Source organism: Sminthopsis crassicaudata, chromosome 3 (genome assembly GCF_048593235.1).
Source record: "Sminthopsis crassicaudata isolate SCR6 chromosome 3, ASM4859323v1, whole genome shotgun sequence".
Taxonomy (NCBI): Eukaryota; Metazoa; Chordata; class Mammalia; order Dasyuromorphia; family Dasyuridae; genus Sminthopsis; species Sminthopsis crassicaudata.
Genome location: NC_133619.1, coordinates 444179998 through 444200843, shown reverse-complemented (window position 1 = coordinate 444200843; position 20846 = coordinate 444179998). Strand labels below are relative to the sequence as shown.

The 20846-nt window shown below is 36.2% G+C and overlaps 1 protein-coding gene across 1 annotated transcript in view; it reads right to left on the bottom strand.

The window, feature by feature from the left end:
* Nucleotides 1-2867: 2867 nt before the first annotated feature.
* ABCB11 (ATP binding cassette subfamily B member 11) overlaps nt 2868-20846 on the bottom strand; it is a 126179-nt gene continuing 108200 nt past the window's right edge. The window contains exons 25-28 of the mRNA XM_074302212.1: nt 20553-20750; nt 16378-16584; nt 11612-11758; nt 2868-3116 (exon numbers count right to left, since the gene is read on the bottom strand). Coding sequence (XP_074158313.1) covers nt 2916-3116; nt 11612-11758; nt 16378-16584; nt 20553-20750 — 753 coding nt within the window. The 3' untranslated portion in view covers nt 2868-2915. The remainder of the gene's footprint in view (nt 3117-11611; nt 11759-16377; nt 16585-20552; nt 20751-20846) is intronic.

Below are 20846 nucleotides of genomic sequence, written 5' to 3'. Positions count from 1 at the left end.
TATGCCATTGTGTGTGGGGGGAATGTGGGGTTCTGGAATGTCTTTGTTTTGCTAGTAGTGGTTAGACATGATTAAACCACAAGGATGTGGAAAACAGAACTGATTAGAAGAAAGAATTTTTACTTGAGTAGTCTTCCAACAAAACAGGGAGATGCAAAATTCCCTTAAAAGAACTAGGGTATTAAGAGTCAGTCACTTAATGGACATTTATTGAACTCCTATTATGTGTCAGTCTCAGTACTGGAGAATATGAAAAGAGATAAAAGACAATCTCTGTCTTCAAGGAATTTAGAATCCAATGTGGAGAGAAGCAAACAAGTATGGACAAACAAATGATATATGGGGAAAATAGGAAACATCTTTTAAAAGGAAAGAGCTAGAATTAAAAGGGGTTAGGAAAAGCTTCCTGTAGAAGATGGGAATTCAATTGTGATTTAAAGGAAGCCAGGGAAGCTAGGAGGCAGAGATGAGGAAGGAGAGCAGTCCAAAGCATTTAGAGAACATCCCTGGAGCCAAGAGATAGAGGGGTCTTGTCTGAGGACCAGTAAGGGAGTGTCTCTGTATGGAAGAGTTTTTGGTGGGAAGTAAAGTGTGAGAAGACTGAAAAGGCATTTGTGTTGGGGGTGCAGTCTAAGTTATGAAGGGCTTTGAACATCAAGAAGAGGATTTTAGATTTCATCTTACAGGCAACTTGGGGTAAGATTAGGGTGGCTGATGACATAATCAGAACTGTGGTTTAGGAAAATTACTTTTGTCACCGAATGGAGGATAAATCTATGTGTGAGGTGATAAAGGTTAATATTACTAAGGATCAAAAAGAAAATCTACAAATTCTTCTGTAGCACAAACTTGTGAAATGGCTAGATTTCAGTTTACATTGGTCTGAGTTAGAAAATGTGCCAAATCACTGGCAATAGAACAATAAGTTAGTTACTCACTGAAGTTCCATGCCATTGTAATGCCAGCTAGTTTATAATTACCTCCCCAGAGGCTAATTTATACTCAAGTCTTGATAGTTGGTATACTTCCTAAAATGCCCCACTAATATATGCGTAAGGAGAAATTTGCATATTACAGGATGGTATTTAGATTATACTTACACCACATAAATTTTTCTTTGAGATTTTGTTAAGATCCACTAGAAGCAACTAAATCTAGTATACTTAATGTGCTATAATTTTAGCAGCTCTGACAATGGTTATTATAATGAATCTCATGACTTCTAGTCCCTAAATGACTTGCAATGTTGTATTTACCATGAGTTCTCTTTAGATTACAACTAAACAAGCAGCACTTTCATTGCACTGTGACTGAGGAAACATTTTGACATTTTATAATGGGGACTTGGGGACTTGAATATTAAGCACCTACCATGTATAAAGCCCTGGAGATATAAAAGTAGATATGATATAGCATCTACTCTCAAGGATCTAACAATTTAAAAGAAGAAAAGACATCTGCACAAGAAATTGGGAAACAAGGATAAACATAAATGCAAAACAGAGGTCTAGGAAAGGTACTATGAGAAATAGATAAAGAGAAGGCTTTGTGTAATTGGTAGAATCTAAATGGGGATATGAGAGAAAGGAAGGGGATGGGGAGAGTGGAAGATCTTGTATAGATAGAAGGGTGAAAGATATATGGAGAGCAGTGTGGGCAGAAACTGGTCACTAGAGGTCTTTCAAAAAACATTAGGCTAGGTGCCAAACATACTGTTGCATTCCAAAACTTTATTTGGAATTTGGAGGCTTGGAATTTGGAATACATTTCCCTAAAGAGAAAATACTATTTTTGTACATCTCTTCTTCCATATAGTATTCCCACTATGTTGAGTATTCCTATACTTAAATTTGCCTGTCCAAATAGCCTACCCAAACCTGTTCTCTCCCCACCCCATTCCAAGAGCTCTATTATTTATAATTACTTATTTTCCTCTCAACCATAGCAGCAGATCTAGAGCCAGAAAAGACCTCATAAACCATTGAGTCCTACCACACAAATGAGAAAAGTGAGGTTTCAGGAGTTTAGGTGACTTGCCCAAGATCACATAGATAGTGAGCATGAATCAAGATTTGAACCCAGATTCTCTAATTCTAGAGATAATAGTCTTTCCTTTGGACCATGCAGTTAGTGCTTCAGTTTTCTCTTGTCTAGGTGTGGATAGGAAAGTACTCTGTTTGAATTTAAGCACATCAACCCAGGTCTGATAGACCCCTGCATCTCCCAAGGATAACTACATCTTTGGTAAAGGAGACTTGGACAAACTACTGATTGGTGGAATTTCACATAATGTTATGTAATAAAGGGAAAATATTCTGGCAGTGTGGAGGACACCAGCTTTGGTCAGTCACCACTTATGCAAGCTGACTCTGCCATAATTTCTCTAGGCTATTCCTGCTTTTCACAGTTTCTTCCTTCCCTCCATTTTTTAAACCACAGATTCCCTAAAGGCATAAACTTTTTCAAATATCTTTCTATGTAGTGATAACAAAATCTCCACTGAGGGTGCACAGTTAGGTAGAGGTTGAAAAGCAATCATTCAGATAAATACTATTTCTACACTTTAAATCTATAGCTTGGAGCCTTCATGATTGGAATATATGTGTACATGTGTGTACATATATGTGTCTATACACATGCATACGTGTGTGTGCATGTATTTGATATAACTTTTTTTTTTTTTTTTTTTGCTTCATACCATCATAGGAGGATTGATTGAAGGAGCTGGGAATATTTAGTTTTGAGAAGAGAAAAATGATTCCTTTTGTGTATGGGTTGGAACAGAAGGCCACTAAAATCTCTTCCAACTCTCAGATTTTGTGATTCAGTGATCTTTGTGGTTTCTTTTCAAAAGACTATATGATAGATATTGAGAAACAACCTATATTTCAGATGTACAAAGTTCTTGAAGAAAGTCAACTAATGGGTGCTCCTGTGGTGACTAGTTTGTAATATACTCCTTTTTGGGCCATCAGTTCACTGTGAGTTCCTTTTTCTATCACCACACCTTGTGACACAACAGCTATGATATCTGAATTCTGAATGGTGGACAGGCGGTGGGCAATGACAATACATGTCCGTCCTTCTCTGGCTTTATCCAAGGCTGCTTGCACCGTCTGTGAACAAAAGAACAAAAATTCAAGTGGAGGATCATGCACCATTTGCCTTTTTGTAATCAGTGTGTGTGACTCAATATCACAAAAGTTTGACTTTCGGTGAGCGCATTGTTATCAGCATCATCACTGGCATTTATATGTTATTTAAGTACAGTGGATAGAGTGATGGACTTGGAATCAGGAAAACTTCAGTTTAAATCTTTCCTCAGACACTTAGTAACTGTGTAACTCCGGGCAAATCACTTAAACTGTCTGTTTTGCCTCAGTGTCCTCATCTATAAAAATAGGAATAATAATAGCACCTACTTCCCAGAGTTGTTGTGAGGATCAAATGACATAATATTTGTAAAGTGCTTTGCAAACCTTAAAGCACTATATAAATAATAGTTTTTATGATCATTTTCCCAACAACTATCCTCTAGGGTAAGTACTATTATTAATTCCATTTTACAGATGAAGAACTGAGCTCTAGAGAAGTTAAATGAGTTATTAAATAATTACACAGCAAATAAGTGCATAGATGGTATCTAGTTTAAAAAGTTGCCATAAACATTGTTTACATATATGGGTCTCTCGTCCCTGTCTTGGAATTCTTTGAAGCACAAGAGTAGTTATGGTATCACTGAATTGAAAGATATGATTAACTTATCAACTTTAAGAGAATATTTTCACATTACTTTCCAGAATAGTTTGCCCAATTCACAGCTGTGTGCTCATTTTTCCAGTACTCCCTTTTACATTTGTTATTCTCCATTCCCTTCAATGTTATTAAGCTAAGAAGATAATTCAGATATCTTCCTAAACTGCACATGTTAAAACTGGTGTTCCGAGCGATCAACAGCTTCTGGAGACAACAGTACATTACACTCCATGTCTGAAAATTTTTAGTTCTTGGAGGAACAGCCAAGTTCATATCAAGAGATTCATCACGACTTCAGGCCAAGATGGCGGCGTGGAGGCAGACAGCTGCTTGAGCTCCTCGTTTTCTCTCAGAACTTACTTCATGACAAGCCTCTGACTTAATGCTTGACCCAGAAAGACATCCACAAATTATCACCAAGAGAAGACATCCTTGAAAGTCGCCAGAAAAGGTCTGTGTTTGTTCGGGGGAGGGTCAATCAGACTGGGCGCAGACTGAGGGCAGACAGCCAGAGCAAGACAGGCAGCTCACACAGCTCAGACCGGAGGGGGAGGGGTGTGATCTCTGCCGTTTCTGCGAAAGGGCTTTTGCCCCAGTGTGGATACTCCATCTTGGCAGCAAGCCAGGATCAGTGGAGAAGGTGTAAACACCGGAGGTGAAGATTAAAACCCCAGAAAGCCAGCATCTATCAGAGCCCAGCCACCCCCAACCCCCACCTGGACTGACTCAGTGCGTTCTCGGAGCCTCAGAGCGCAGACTCAGTACAGTCATTGCTGTTCTGTTAGTGGCTCTCTGCTGCCCTACCCCCAGTCTGTAGAGGAAGCCCATTAATACCATCCAGCCCTATCCCCCGCAAAACAGACCAATTGTTTCTCTTGTCAGTTTGTTTTCTTTGATTCCTACTCTGACAAAATGAACAAAAAATTCAAAAGGGCTCTAACCATTGACAGTTTCTGTGTGGAGAGGGAGCAGACTTCAAATGCTGAGGAGACTAGGAACAGATTGTCCCCAGATGTATCCCCTGGGAGGGATATAAGCTGCTCCTCAATACAAAAGAACCTCATAGAGGAAATCAAAAAGGCTCTCACAAGAGAGCTGGAAGAGAAATGGGAAAAGGAAAGGGAAGCTTGGCAAGAGAGCCTGGAGAAGTCATCCCATGCATTCAAAGACAGAGTGGATAAAGAAATCAAATCATTGAGAAACAAGATTAGTGAGCTGGAAAAGGTAAACAACTCCAAGGAAAACAGGATTAGTGAGCTGGAAAAGATAAACAACTCCAAGGAAAACAGGATTAGAGAGCTGGAAAAAGAAATCAGCTCTCTAAAAAAATAAAATGGATAAAATGGAAAAAAATTCCATAGAGGATAAAAACTCAATTGGACAATTACAAAGAGATATAAAAAAAGTGAGTGAAGAAAATACATCATTGAAAATTAGACTGGAACAAGTAGAAATGAATGACTCAAGGAGAAACCAAGAGGGAGTCAAGCAAAACCAGAGAAATGAAACAATTGAAAAGACTGTCAAGTACCTTACCAGAAAGACAACAGACCTGGAAAACAGATCCAGGAGAGACAATTTGAGAATAATCGGACTCCCTGAAAAATGGGAGGAAAAAAAGAGCTTGGACACCATTTTCGAGGAAATTATCAAAGAGAACTGCCCAGACGTTTTGGAAACAGAGGGTAAAATAGACATTGAGAAAATTCATCGATCACCTACTGAAAGGGACCCTAAAATCAAAACGCCAAGAAATATAGTGGCCAAGTTCAAGAACCATCAGACAAAGGAAAAGATATTGGAAGCTGCTAGAAAAAAACAATTCAGATATGGAGGATCCACAATAAGGATAACACAGGATCTAGCAGCATCCACATTAAAAGAACGCAGGGCCTGGAACATGATATTCCGAAAGGCTAAGGAACTTGGTATGCAGCCAAGAATAACTTACCCAGCGAGAATGAGCATCGTTTTCCAGGGAAGAAGATGGACATTTAACGAAATAAATGAATTCCATCTATTTTTGATGAAAAAACCAGACCTACATAAGAGGTTTGATCTTCAAATACAGAACTCAAGAGACTTCTAAAAAAGGTAAAAAGAAATCTTGAGAACTATACTTCTGTCAAAAAAATATGTAAAGAACATATGTACAATTTGTCTTAGAAACTAGAGGTGGAAAGGAGATTATATCATAAAAAAGTGTAAAGTGGTGGTACTACATCTCATGAAGAGGCAAAGGTAACCTATTATATCTGAGAGAAAGAAAGGAGGGAGATGAACATAGCGTGTATCAATAGACATATTCGATTTATGGTGAAACTTCTTCCACTTCATTGAAAAGTGAAAGGGAAGGAGTAAGCTAAGGGGAAGGGAATACAGTAATTTCGAGGAAAAGGGGTAAAATAAGGGGAGGATCTTTAAGGTGGGGGAGGGATCCTAAAAAGGGAGGGCTGTGAAAAGCAAGTGGTGTTTACCAGTTTAATACTGGATAGGAGGGTAAAAGGGAAGGAAAGGGGAAAAGCATAAGCAGGGGTTAATAGGATGGCAAGCAATATAGAATTAGTCCTTCTAACCATAAATGTGAATGGGGCAAACTGCCTCATAAAGAGGAAGCAGTTAGCAGACTGGATTAAAAGTCAGAATCCTACTATATGTTGTTTACAGGAAACACACCTGAAACAGGATGAGACATTCAAACTAAAAGTAAAAGGGTGGAGCAGAATCTATTATGCTTCAGGCAAAACCAAAAAAGCAGGAGTAGCCATCCTCATCTCAGATCAAGCAAAAACAAAAATTGATCTAATTAAAAGAGATAAGGAAGGGCATTATATCCTGCTAAAGGGAAGCATCAATAGTGAAGCAGTATCAATATTAAACATGTATGCACCAAGTGGTGCAGCATCTAAATTCTTAAAAGAGAAATTAAGAGAGCTGCAAGAGGAAATAGATAGCAAAACTATAATAGCGGGAGATCTCAACCTTGCACTCTCAGAATTAGATAAATCAAACCACAAAATAAATAAGAAAGAAGTCAAAGAGGTAAATAGAATACTAGAAAAGTTTGATATGATAGATCTTTGGCGAAAGCTAAATGGAGACAGAAAGGAATATACTTTCTTCTCAGCAGTTCATGGAACCTATACAAAAATTGATCATATACTAGGGCATAAAAACCTCAAAATCAAATGCAGTAAGGCAGAAATAGTAAATGCATCCTTTTCAGACCATAATGCAATCAAAATAACATTTAATAAAAAGCCAGGGGAAAATAGACCAAAAAATAATTGGAAACTAAATAATCTTATACTAAAGAATGATTGGGTAAAACAGCAAATCATAGACATAATTAATAACTTCACCCAAGAAAATGACAATAATGAGACATCATACCAAAATGTGTGGGATACAGCCAAAGCAGTAATTAGGGGAAGTTTTATATCTCTACAGGCCTACCTGCATAAAATAGAGAAAGAGAGGGCCAACGAATTGGGTTTACAACTAAAATTGCTAGAAAAGGAACAAATTAAAAACCCCCAGACAAACACAAAACTTGAAATTCAAAAAATAAAAGGTGAGATTAATAAAATTGAAAGTAAAAAAACTATTGAATTAATTAATAAAACTAAGAGTTGGTTTTATGAAAAAACCAACAAAATAGACAAACCCTTAGTAAACCTGATTAAAAAAAGGAACGAGAAAAAGCAAATTGATAGTCTTGAAAATGAAAAGGGTGAACTCACCACTAATGAAGAGGAAATTAGAACAATAGTTAGGAGCTACTTTGCTCAACTTTATGCCGATAAATTCGATAACTTAAATGAAATGGAAGAATACCTTCAAAAATATAGGTTGCCCAGATTAACAGAGGAAGAAGTAAGTAGTCTAAATAGTCCCATCTCAGAAAAAGAAATAGACCAAGCTATTAACCAACTTCCTAAGAAAAAGTCCCCAGGACCAGATGGATTTACAGGTGAATTCTACCAAACATTTAAAGAACAACTAACTCCAATGCTATATAAACTATTTGAAAAAATAGGGATTGAAGGAGTCCTACCAAATTCCTTCTATGACACAGACATGGTACTGATACCTAAACCAGGTAGATCGAAAACTGAGAAAGAAAACTATAGACCAATTTCCTTAATGAATATTGATGCTAAAATCTTAAATAAGATATTAGCAAATAGACTTCAGAAAATCATCCCCAGGATAATACACTATGACCAAGTGGGATTTATACCAGGAATGCAGGGCTGGTTTAATATTAGGAAAACTATTAGTATAATTGACCATATTAATAATCAAATTAATAAAAACCATATGATCATCTCAATAGATGCAGAAAAGGCATTTGATAAAATCCAACATCCATTGCTACTAAAAACGCTTGAGAGTATAGGAATAAATGGACTATTCCTTAAAATAATAAGGAGCATATATTTAAAACCTTCAGTAAACATCATATGTAATGGTGATAAACTAGAACCTTTCCCTGTAAGATCAGGAGTGAAACAAGGTTGCCCACTATCACCATTACTATTCAATATAGTACTAGAAACTCTAGCCTTGGCAATAAGAGCCGAGAAAGAGATCCAAGGAATTAGAGTAGGAAATGAAGAAATCAAATTGTCACTTTTCGCAGATGACATGATGGTATACTTAGAGAACCCCAAAGACTCTGCTAAAAAGCTATTAGAAATAATTCAGAATTTTAGCAAAGTCGCAGGATACAAAATAAATCCACATAAATCCTCAGGATTTTTATACATTACCAACACAATCCAACAGCAAGAGATACAAAGAGAAATTCCATTCAAAATAACAGTCGATAGTATCAAATATTTGGGAATATATCTACCAAAGGAGAGTCAGGAATTATATGAGCAAAATTACAAAACACTTGCCACAAAAATAAAGTCAGATTTAAATAATTGGAAAGACATTCAGTGTTCTTGGATAGGCCGAGCGAATATAATAAAGATGACAATACTCCCCAAACTAATCTATTTATTTAGTGCTATACCAATCAGACTCCCAAGAAACTATTTTAATGACCTAGAAAAAATAACAACAAAATTCATATGGAAGAATAAAAGGTCGAGAATTGCAAGGGAACTAATGAAAAAAAAGTCAGAGGAAGGTGGTCTAAGTGTACCTGATTTAAAGCTATATTATAAAGCAACAGTCACCAAAACCATTTGGTATTGGCTAAGAAATAGACTAGTTGATCAGTGGCATAGGTTAGGTTCACAGGACAAGATAGTGAATAAAAATAGCAATCTAATCTTTGACAAACCCAAAGATCCCAAATTTTGGGATAAGAATTCATTATTTGACAAAAACTGCTGGGAAAACTGGAAATTAGTATGGCAGAAACTAGGCATGGACCCACATTTAACACCACATACTAAGATAAGATCAAAATGGGTCCAAGATTTAGGCATAAAGAACGAAATCATAAATAAATTGGAGGAACATGGGATGGTTTACCTCTCAGACTTGTGGAGGAGGAAGGAGTTTGTGTCCAAGGGAGAACTAGAGACCATTATTGATCACAAAATAGAACATTTTGATTACACCAAATTAAAAAGTTTCTGCACAAACAAAACTAATGCAAACAAGATTAGAAGGGAAGTAACAAATTGGGAAAAAATTTTTACAGTTAAAGGTTCTGATAAAGGCCTCATCTCCAAAATATACAGAGAATTGACTTTAATTTATAAGAAATCAAGCCATTCTCCAATTGATAAATGGTCAAAGGATATGAACAGACAATTTTCAGATGATGAAATTAAAACTATTTCCACTCATATGAAAGAGTGTTCCAAATCACTATTGATCAGAGAAATGCAAATTAAGACAACTCTGAGGTATCATTACACACCTGTCAGATTGGCTAAGATGACAGGAACAAATAACGATGAATGTTGGAGGGGCTGTGGGAAAACTGGGACACTGATGCATTGTTGGTGGAGTTGTGAAAGAATCCAACCATTCTGGAGAGCAATCTGGAATTATGCCCAAAAAGTTATCAAAATGTGCATACCCTTTGACCCAGCCATACTACTACTGGGCTTATACCCCAAGGAACTACTAGAGAAGGGAAAGGGTCCTGTATGTGCCAAAATGTTTGTGGCAGCCCTTTTCATAGTGGCTAGAAGCTGGAAGATGAATGGATGTCCATCAATTGGAGAATGGTTGGGTAAACTATGGTATATGAATGTTATGGAATATTATTGTTCTGTAAGAAATGACCAACAGGAGAAATACAGAGAGGCTTGGAGAGACTTAAATCAACTGATGCTGAGTAAAACGAGCAGAACCAGAAGATCATTATACACTTCAACAATGATACTGTATGAGGATGTATGCTGATGGAAGTGGATATCTTCAACATAGAAAAGAGCTAATCCAATTCCAATTGATTAATGATGGACAGAACCAGCTACATCCAGAAAAGGAACACTGGGAAATGAATGTAAACTGTTGTTTTTACCTTCTGAATCCAATTCTTCCTGTGCAACAAAAAATTCGGTTCTACACACATATATTGTATCTAGAATATACTGTAATATATTTAACATATATAAGACTGCTTGCCATCTGGGGGAGGGGGTTGGGGGAGGAAGGGAAAAAATCTGAATAGAAGTAAGTGCAAGGGATAATGTTGTAAAAAATTACCCATGCATATGTACTGTCAAAAAATGTTATAATTATAAAATAAAATAAAAAATTAAAAAAAAAAAAAAAAAAAAAAAAAACTGGTGTTCCACACAAAGTGAGCAAGATTTCAGGAGAAAATTCTTATACTCTATCTGTAAAATGGAATTGATAATAGTACTTACCCTAAAGGATAGTTGTTGAGAAAATAATCATAAACTCATAAGAATATATATAAGAATATGTATATTCTTATACTTTTCCCCCTTCAAATTCAAATTCCTATAGGTTCTCTACAAATTAATATTTTTTAAACCTAAAAATGTCTCAGGGCCAAATTAATGTGGGAAATTAATTTTGGGTTTTAGTTGGTTATACCTCATTCAATGTTCAGTACATACATATATATGTACATATATGTATGTTTATATAGATTTATCTGAATATGCATGTGTCTTTATATATATGTGTATATATATATACATATATATGTATATATGTATGTATGTATATATATATATATATATATATATATATATATATTTGCATTTTTATGAGTCAGGGTTGCTCTTTTCTGACATAACCTTAAATGTTCAAAAGATAAAATGCAGAAAACAGATAGATATGAAATGTAGATGGAAACAAATACATTTTTTTAGACATGGCCAAGAAGGATTTTATTTTCTTGATTTTGCATGTTTGTTACAAGGTTTTGTTTTTTTTCTTTTTCAACAGTTGAAGTGGGAATGAGGGAGATAGAAGAAAGGGAGAGCACACAGATATCCATTAATTTAAAAATGTAATTTGAAAAAAATACCTGTTCACTTCCTGACACTTCCTCACAGTAATAAACTTAAAAACTATAAAAACTTTCAAACATTACTAACACATGAATTCTGTGTGTTTTTTAATATGTTCAATGGGAGAGATGAATAGATAGATTAATTTAAAAAAAACTTATTACCTAAAACAAAGAACCTAAAATAAAAAAGTTAAAATTATAGAAAATTTGGTTTATAATATTCATCAGCCTTTGAAAATATCCATTTGGGTTTCTGAAAGAATTTTATAAATAATGGGAAAAATAATACTATTTGCTACAAATACTCTTTACTGTTTACTACAAAATCTAAAAGCAAAGACCTAGACCTAATCAAAATAAGACTGCTCATATGCCTTTAGAAATACATACCTTTTCACTTTCTGTGTCTAAGGCAGAAGTTGCCTCATCTAATAACAATATCTTAGGATCCCGAAGGATAGCACGAGCTATAGCAATACGTTGCTTTTGACCCCGAGAGAGCTGGGAACCCTGGGCCCCAACATTAGTTTCATATTTCTGGAGGAAAAAAAGTAAATGAAACAATAAGTTACTGAAGTAGGCCTCTGCTACTATGCTCTATAGGTCCCTAGTTTGCAATGGCTTCACCACATGGCATAACCTTGTATACAATTTACTTTTATTATGTCTCCATTAATATATGTTGTTAACCCTATTCGTATGTAGGCCACACACCAATCCCAACATGGATTTTCAATTTTGTCTTTTTATCCCCATTGCTAAGTCCAATAGTTGGCACAACGTCAGCAATTTATAAATACTTGATAACTATTTATTGATTGATGATTCAGGTCATCTCTTACAAGTCATTTAATCCCCAAACTTCATTTTATAATTTTTATTATATTTTTAAATTAAATTTTCAGAGAAGTTTATTGATTTGATAAAGTTTACCAAGGTATTGTTCAGTTGTTTCAGTCACGTTCAACTCTATGACCCTATTTTAGAGTTTTCTTGTCAAAAATACCAGAGTATTTTGTCATTTCCTTCTCCAACTCATTTTACAGATGAGGAAATGGAGGCAGAGTTAAATGACTTGCCTAGGATCACACAGTTTGTACGTGTCTATGGCCAGATTTGAATTCAGAAACATGAGCCTTCCTGACTCTAGGCTCATTCCTCTATCCACTGTGCTACCTACCTCCCCTAAGCAGATGAGCCAATTTTCTATTTCACTAAGGAGAGCTATGACTCCTGAGCTCTTTCAGCTCCCTTCCTCTATTCTTCGTAACTACTTAACATGGTCACCTAGTTTCCCTTTCCAACAGTTTAGAAGAATATTTCTATTTCTTGTTAATCCTACTACCCATGCCCTTGCTTGCCTTAATTCCTTCTATCTCTTACTTAAGACCTTACTTAAGTAGTTATTCTCTTTTTCTGTCTTTCTTTCCATCTGTCTCTGTATTTCTACATCTGTGTCTGTTTCTGTTTCTGTCTCTTCTCTGTCTTTCTATCTCTGCCTATTTCTCTATCTCTCTTTGTTTCTATCTCTTTGCCCCTGTCTTTCTGTCTCTCTTTTCCTGTCTCTGTCTCTGTCTCTCTGTTTCTCTCTCTCTCTCTCTCTCTCTCTCTCTCTCTCTCTCTCTCTCTCTCTCTCTCTCTCTCTCTCTCTCTCTCCTCAACCTCCTTCCCCAACTTTTTGTCTCTGTCTCCATCTCTGTGTTTCTCCCTCTCTACTGGTTCATTCCCAAATGCCTACAACATGTGAATATCTTTAAAATCCTAATGTAACACCCTTGGACCATTACTGAAACTTGAAGCTTTCATGGACCAGATTCAATAATCTGGAGGTTTTTCAATGATGAATAATATCTTTGACTCATGTTTGACCCTAACCAAAGAGGTTCTTCCGGTAATATGAATTTTATTTGTTTTATCCCCACCCATGGATTCTCCTGGGAATATCAGAATTTCACTCATTTCTAAAAGACCCTTCAATTCCTATATGAGTACTCAGGCTCAAAAAACATCAAATACAGAATATTTTATTTAACACTGTAGATTACTCCTCATTCCTGAGAACATAGACTATCAGGATAATTCTCTTCCCCTTTCTGACTCAGTTTATGTCTTCTCCAAGTACGTATATAGTGATGTAGACTTGTTATATACACTCTCATCTATATCTAGTACTGCCATTTTCAATTCCACCCTTCATTTTGACCTTCTGCTCCCACCACTGAAGTGAAACTGTTTTTTCAAAGGTCATAAATGACCCCCTAACTACCAAGCCAATGGCTCCACTGTTCTTCACCAATTTCCAGGTTCCAATATTATTGACCACTTTCTTCTCTTGAATTCAGAGGCACATTCTCTCTTGGTTATTTTCCTACTTCTCTGACTGCTCATTATCTGTTTCCTTCTTCGGTTTACCATACTCTTTTCATCACCTTTGTATGACTATTTCTCTAAGGTCTATCCTTGATTGTCCTCTGTTTTCTTTCTACATTCTCCTTTCCTTTCTTGGCTTCAACCACCAACTTCCAAATCTGGACACTCAGGCTCGACTTCCTTCTCAGCTCCAGACCCACATATCCAACTGCTGAATATGTTGTGTGACAACTGACATTTATACAGACCTTTCAGGTTAAAAAATATTTTAAGGATGCAATCTCATATGATTTTCACAGCAACTCTTTAAAACATGGCCATTTTATCCTCATTTTATAAATAAGTAAAACCCAACCTCAGAGAGATCAAGTAATTTGCCCACAAAACTACTGAGTTCTAGAAGTGATATTTGAAGCCGTTTACCTCCTGACTCTGAAGCCAGGATGCTTTCCACTATACCACCACACACTATCTACCACCTGTCCCACAGCATCTTAAACTCAAGATGTTCCAATCTGAGCTCATTCTATCCCTCCTGAGATATATTCTACCTTCTTATCTTATATTTCTTCAGTCAATCAGTGCCTAATGTTCATAACATTGGGGTTACCTTAAATTCCTCTCTTCTTCACCTCTCATACACAACTAATGTGACCAATACTGTTGATTCCATATCCATCATATTTTATATTCATTTCCTTCTTTCTATTTCATTTCCACTGCCCTGATACAAGTCTTTATCACCATCCATTCTAGCCCTCCATATAGCTTATTCATACATAGTTACAAGTTGCCTCCCCTATCAGATTGAATGTTCTTCAAGGATAGAAACTGATTTTTACTTCACTGAATCTCCAGCAGTTAGCACAGTGTCTGACACATAGTAGGTGCATAGTAAAATGTTTATTTACTTACTGACTATTCTAGTTCATTTTTCGTTATACTACCAAAATCACTTTTTAAAATACTTATTTCTTGGTCTTGAATGTCTCTTTATCATTCACCAAATAAAGGTTAAGTTTCTCTGACATTCAGGGTCTACTCTTATGACACTCCACTTTTTCTGATTTATATTACTTCTCCATATACCTTTTATTTATTTATTAGACCTATAATTTCATTGAAGAGGAGAATGACAATATGCCCTCTAACATTGAAGATCTGGATCAACTCATGGAGAACTGCCCGATCTCAGAGATCTTTTGTTCTCAGACATCATGATACCATAATATGCAAGCAAGTTGAATTTAGTGAGGCAGAACTGTACAAGGTCACCAGCCTCACTTTTCCCCCCAGATGGAAAACTTTCCCCACCCCCCCAGTGACAAAGTACAGATCAGGATGACTGGAAATGGTCCTGGATGCAGTGAGAATCCTTTTTAAATGAAGGACTCTAATAGATCTCAGTTTGACTGGGGCAAATGTCCAATCAGTGATTAGGGCTAGGTAAGATATGAAACAGAGAATATCCTTGGTTACCTATTAAAAAACAACAACAAAAACCTTAAAAAATAAAAAGCCCAAATCAAACCAATCTGAAAGTTGCATTAAGAAGTAAGATTATCAGTGTTATATTTTAGAGATAAAACTTCTACTTAAGTCTTCCTAACTTTAAGGGTGGCTTTCCAGCCACTATCATATTTCCTTTCATGGACCCTATGCTCCAGCCATATTGAAATGATTTCCCCTCAGCTGCCACATCTCAGTGGCTATTCTCAGGCTGTTTCCTATGCCTATAATGCATTCCCTCTGTCAGTTCAAGCCCTGTCCATTCAGAAAATACACCTCAAATGTCTCCTCTTCTAGAAAAACTTCCTCAATCTCTCCTCTCTTCAGAATGCATAGAACAATTTGTTTTATAATATACTTATCATGCAGAACTGTTTTTCCTTGACCATAACTATTTTATCAATTCTAGTGCCTAATACATCACTCTGCACACAGTAGATACTTGATAAGCATTATCCGTTGATTTTATGCTATTATCCCTACAGCTTTATAATTTATAGTAAAAGCAACAGTATTCGCCTTTCACATCAAGATACAGCAATGAATAATTATCATGTTGTTTGAGGAATACCAAATCTCTGCAGAGGCGTAGAATCAAAACTATGTGAGCTATTTAGCCAAAAACTTTGGAGCAATAAGCAAACAATAAGCAAACACACCAAAAAACAAAACAAAACCCCCCCAAAAAAACACTTTTCCCTTCCAACTCCACCCAGAACAGCACTATTGCTTTTCCAAATGAGAAAAATTAAGCAACTTCTATGCCTAGGAGATTCTAAAGAGAGATGCAAAAGTTAAAGGGGATGTATGCTTCTCTGGAATGAGTCCAATGTCTTCATCTTTATTCTGTCTGCATCTGTGATCCCAAAAGAAATATCTGAAATAAACTCTTGGTGATGGAGAGGCACAGAATTAAAGTAGATATGAGTTAGTCTTACCATTATGGAAGGCCAGTCAACAACACAATAAATGCAGGTTATACCTGTCCCCACTCTTTATTTGAATGAAATATTACCTTGCCTGCCAAATTATGTAGTTCTTTTCTCAAGTGTAATTAATGAGTCTTCCTCCAAAACATAACAGAATGTTGATATAACACATTTATTTTTCTTTAAAGGAATAATAAACTCTTGTATAAAAGACAAGAAAATTAATCTTTTTATATACAATCATAGGTTTCCCTTCCCAGTCATCACCAGTCTGCTTTTGATCTCTACTTCCCCTTTTCGTAAAAAAAATTATTCTGGAAATTCTAAGAACAATTCTAGGGTACGTACCTCTGGAAGTGACATGACAAATTCATGTAGCTGAGCTTTCTTTGCTGCATTAATGACACTCTCCATTGGAACATCCTTAGTGTTATCTCCATATCTGATGTTGTCAGCAATGCTACAGGCGAATAATATAGGCTCCTGAGATACAATTCCAATTTTAGACCGAAGGAACTGGACATTAACACGTTTGCTATCATATCCATCTATTATCTGTTAATAAAGGGGATAATACAATTCATCATAGTTTAGAATTCTAGCAAGCAGAAGCATAATTCTTTTTTTTTTTTTTGTAGATCATGAATGGGGAACCTTTTTTTTTTTGCCAAGGGCCATTTGGATAGTAATAATATCATTCACAGGCCATGCAAAATTATCAAGTTATAGAATTCCAGCAGAGGGAGATTTTTTCAGCTCACCATTACCTGTAGTTGCCTTAGCAAATGATTTTGTGGGCCTTATATGCAAATGTTCCCCACTCTGTTTTTGAAGAAGGGCAAAACCAGCATTTCATAGCTCTAACAAGGCTTTGTTTTGGTTGGAATTTGGCAAAACTAAAGATCTCCAAGGGACTCAGATTTAATCAGATTTATCCTTTCTTTGGGATTCTATGATTTTGTTAATCACTCTCTCCATCAAGGCAAAAGACAAACCTTCTAAACCTTAGTCAGTGGTCTTCATTTGTTACTGTAACCACAAAAACAAATCAGCTGGGGAATCAACTTTCTGGTGAGGAGTTGACTGTCTAAGTCTTGGTTCTTGGATGGTAAATATATTGACCAGTCTGGGCATACACTTAAAAGATTTTCTGGTTGAAAGCTGGGACTTATGTTCTATTGTCCCATCTTTTGGAACCTAGAATTACCTCTGTGTCATGATGAGGCATTGGAGTAGTAATTTAATCTGGGGTTTTCATATAAAGAAAAGACTATCTTCTCCTATGATGTTAGTGTAAAAGATCTCTACAATAAATGAATTGTTCCATTTTAAAAGTTCATGAAGAGTCCAATTGACATCATCAATACAGTCACTTTAACATAACAACAACATATTGCTATTCAGGAGATTGCCTCAAATCACATTGGATGGCATAAGGGCATCTCAATTCCCAGTTCCCCTGCCTTTAATAAAGAGCACAGAGCTGGCTATTAGGAGACAACATGGTACAAGAGAAAGCACTGTCTTCAGAGGCTGAGGATTTGGTTCAAATCCCATCACACTCTCTGTATGAACTTGCTTAAGTCCCTTAACTTCAAATTTCAGCTTTCTCATCTATAAAGTAAAAAGTAGAAACTAGATGACATCCAAAGTTTCATGTACTTCTAAATCTATAATCTTGGGCAGACCATTAAAATAAACCAAGTATGAAAACTACAAAGAAATGCTAAGATGAAAGAAACATGAAATGGGATGAACAAAGAATTCTCATGGAAAGAAAAAGTAATTTGGAGAAATTGAAAAAATGCTATGATATTTTATACATTGAAATTAATTGGGGCAAACATGCATTTATGTTTGGTGTTTTCCTAATAAAATACAATATTTCATAGATTCATATTGATCAGTGGATGCTTGTTAATCTTCAAGAATCTTGGTGTAACGGAAAGGGCATTAACTTTAAAGTCAGAAGAGCTGAGTTCAAATGCTGTTGGCTCTCTTACCTGCCCTTGAGAATGTTACTATGAAACTTTTCTAGACTTCAGTATCTTCATCAATAAAATGGGAGCAATAGATAAACTGACCTATAAGGTCTCTTTCAGCTCCAAAACCTATGATTATTTCCTACTTGGAGAAAAGCATTTATCTTGAATTGATAAACCTGAGACTAGGATATTGCTTATTTGGGATTGAAACTCTCATTCTCTGACCTCAAATGTTGGGGAAACACTTGTAACATAAAACGCTGCTTGACACAAGACTACTTTGATAGCTAGACTGCCCAGAGGAAAGAGTGCTACTGGGATTGGCATTAGGAAGATTTGAGTCCCAATCCAGTCTCAGAAATGTACTAGTTGTGTGTTCAGGGACAAATCACTTAACCTCTGTTTTCTTAACTATGAAATGGGGATAATAATGGCACCTATCCATTCCAGGGTTGTCACGAGGTTCATACAAGAACATGTAAAGGGCTTAGCACACAATGTCTGGCACATAGTCACTTAATGAGTTTTTATTTCCTTCCTCTCTCTTTCCCTTTCCTCTTTTTTTTCTCTCTCCTCCCCCCTTCCTTCCTTTCTTCCTTCCTTCTTTCCTTCCCTCTTTCCTTTCTTCTTTTCTTCTTTCCTTATTTTTTTCATTCTCACCCTACTCAAGAGTACTAAATTTACTCTCAAATAAGCATTAGTGATAGTGGTGGTAGGAAGTATATGTATATATCAGTGAACATTGCTCTGTGAGAAAACTCCAGAATGCCACACAGCAAGAGGAGATAGAAAGATTCTGGCTTCCCACCAGAGTGATTCTCTGATCAAGAACAAGGCAAGGTTAATATATGAGATGAGCTCACTTAATATGTGGCTGGGAACAGGGGTGAGGAGGAGAAAACTAGACATTTGGTAGCTTCCTGGTTTAACTAATTGTTTTTACTTCTTTCTATGTCCCTAAAGTAGGAATAATGCTACTGAAATGTAAATCTAAAAAATTTTAAAACTGTCCAATTTTTAATAATTATTCTTTTAAATTTCTGTGCCATAAAATTTTAGTTCCCTAAAACAGAATTCTGATTTCCTTGACCTTGTTATAGTTTTCCTGAACACATACAATGCACTCTTCTAGTTATTATGGAGAGATACAAAAGATATGTTAAATATGGTGCTAGTCTTCAAGGACTTTATTTTTGTCTTGATCAATATGTTTTATGTCTGACATTTTTGAAAGTCTTATTCTATTCCTTTGAAGAAAAACATTGATTTCATTATAATCTGCTTTCTAAATATCCTATTCAGTAGTTACATTCAAAACAGATTAAATATCTTTAAACCAAAAATTACTAGAAGAAAGTTATGGCAAATATTATGTAATCATTAAGCATTCACTGAAAATAATTGAGTCTGCTCCTCTAGTATCTTATTCCTCTTGATCTCACATTCTGGTCTTTCTTAGTCTACATGTATCCATTCACTTGCTTCTTCTTAACCCTAGTTTGCTTTGCTTTATTTGGGAATGCATTGTTTAATTTCCATTGCATCTCTCACCATTATTTTATCCATCTCTCCTGTTGTTTTCTTTTTTTCTCCTTTCCCAGTCTCTCCTTCTTGCACTGTTCCCTGCTTCCCCCCTTTCATTCTTTCCTTCCCTTCTCTTTTTCTCATTTATTTTTTATCTCTCCTTCTCTCCCTCAATCCTCTTCCCTTCCTTACCTGTCTCTCCTTTTCTCTTCTTTTCTTTTCCTCTTTCTTCTTTTTTCCTTCCCCTCTTCTCTTTCCTCTTTTCCCTCCTATGCTCCTTTTCTTCCCATCCCTTACTGCTTATGTTCTCTCCCCCCCCCCGTCTGTCTCTCTGTTTCTGTTTCTGTCTTTCTATCTGTCTGTCTCTTCCATTCCCACTCCACTATCCCAATTGCCTAACAGAATTTTTATCTCTCTAACATTAGCCATGGAGACCAAAAAGGAGTTCTTTCAACAACTTGGGGAAGCCTTTTAAAAAACATCAAAGAAGTCAAAATAACGAGTTAAATTCTTCATTTGAGCATTTGTTCCAGCATCTGCAGCATTTATTCCATTTAGAAAGCAAGTCACTTGAACAGAAACCATCTACCCTTTTCTTATATTCTACTTTGTACTGGCTTTAACCAGCTCAATTCACTATTTCTTCCTGTCTTGCCAACTTCCCCCTGCTCAGATTTCCCTTCATTGTCATCCAGATTAAACTTCACTTTCTGCTTCATTTGAAGGCAAGCCTCGGCTTCTCTTAAATACATTGAGCTCCAAGCTTGCAGTGTGACCTGCTGTCATTGCATGATACAGTAGTCAGCAGGCTATCTGCAGGAAGGAATTACGGGAGTGAAGTCAGGTCAACCAGCAAATGATTGGAAATGGAAAAACATTCATAGGGTTAAGTGTCCAAAGCCAAGAGCCAAGGAAAGTCTCTAGCCAACTGGAACCATGGAAGAAATTTTTGGAAGGTTGAAGATAGTCTGCAGCAAACAGGATTACAGTAAGAAGATCTTTTGGACTGCTTACCACTTTTCCACCGGTAGGGTCATAGAACCTTTCCAGCAATTGAACACAGGTACTTTTGCCACAGCCACTACTTCCAACAAGTGCAAGGGTCTGCCCAGGTTTAACAGACACTGAAAAGCCATTCAAAATTTGTATATTGGGTCGGGATGGATATGTAAACTTACAATCAATAAAATCAACACTCCCTTTGAAGTTGTCCTATGGATGGAAGAGATAAAGAATTACTTATGTTCATATCAGAGCCTAGAACCTTGAAAAAGTATATTAATCCTTTCTTAAGACACTTTTACCATC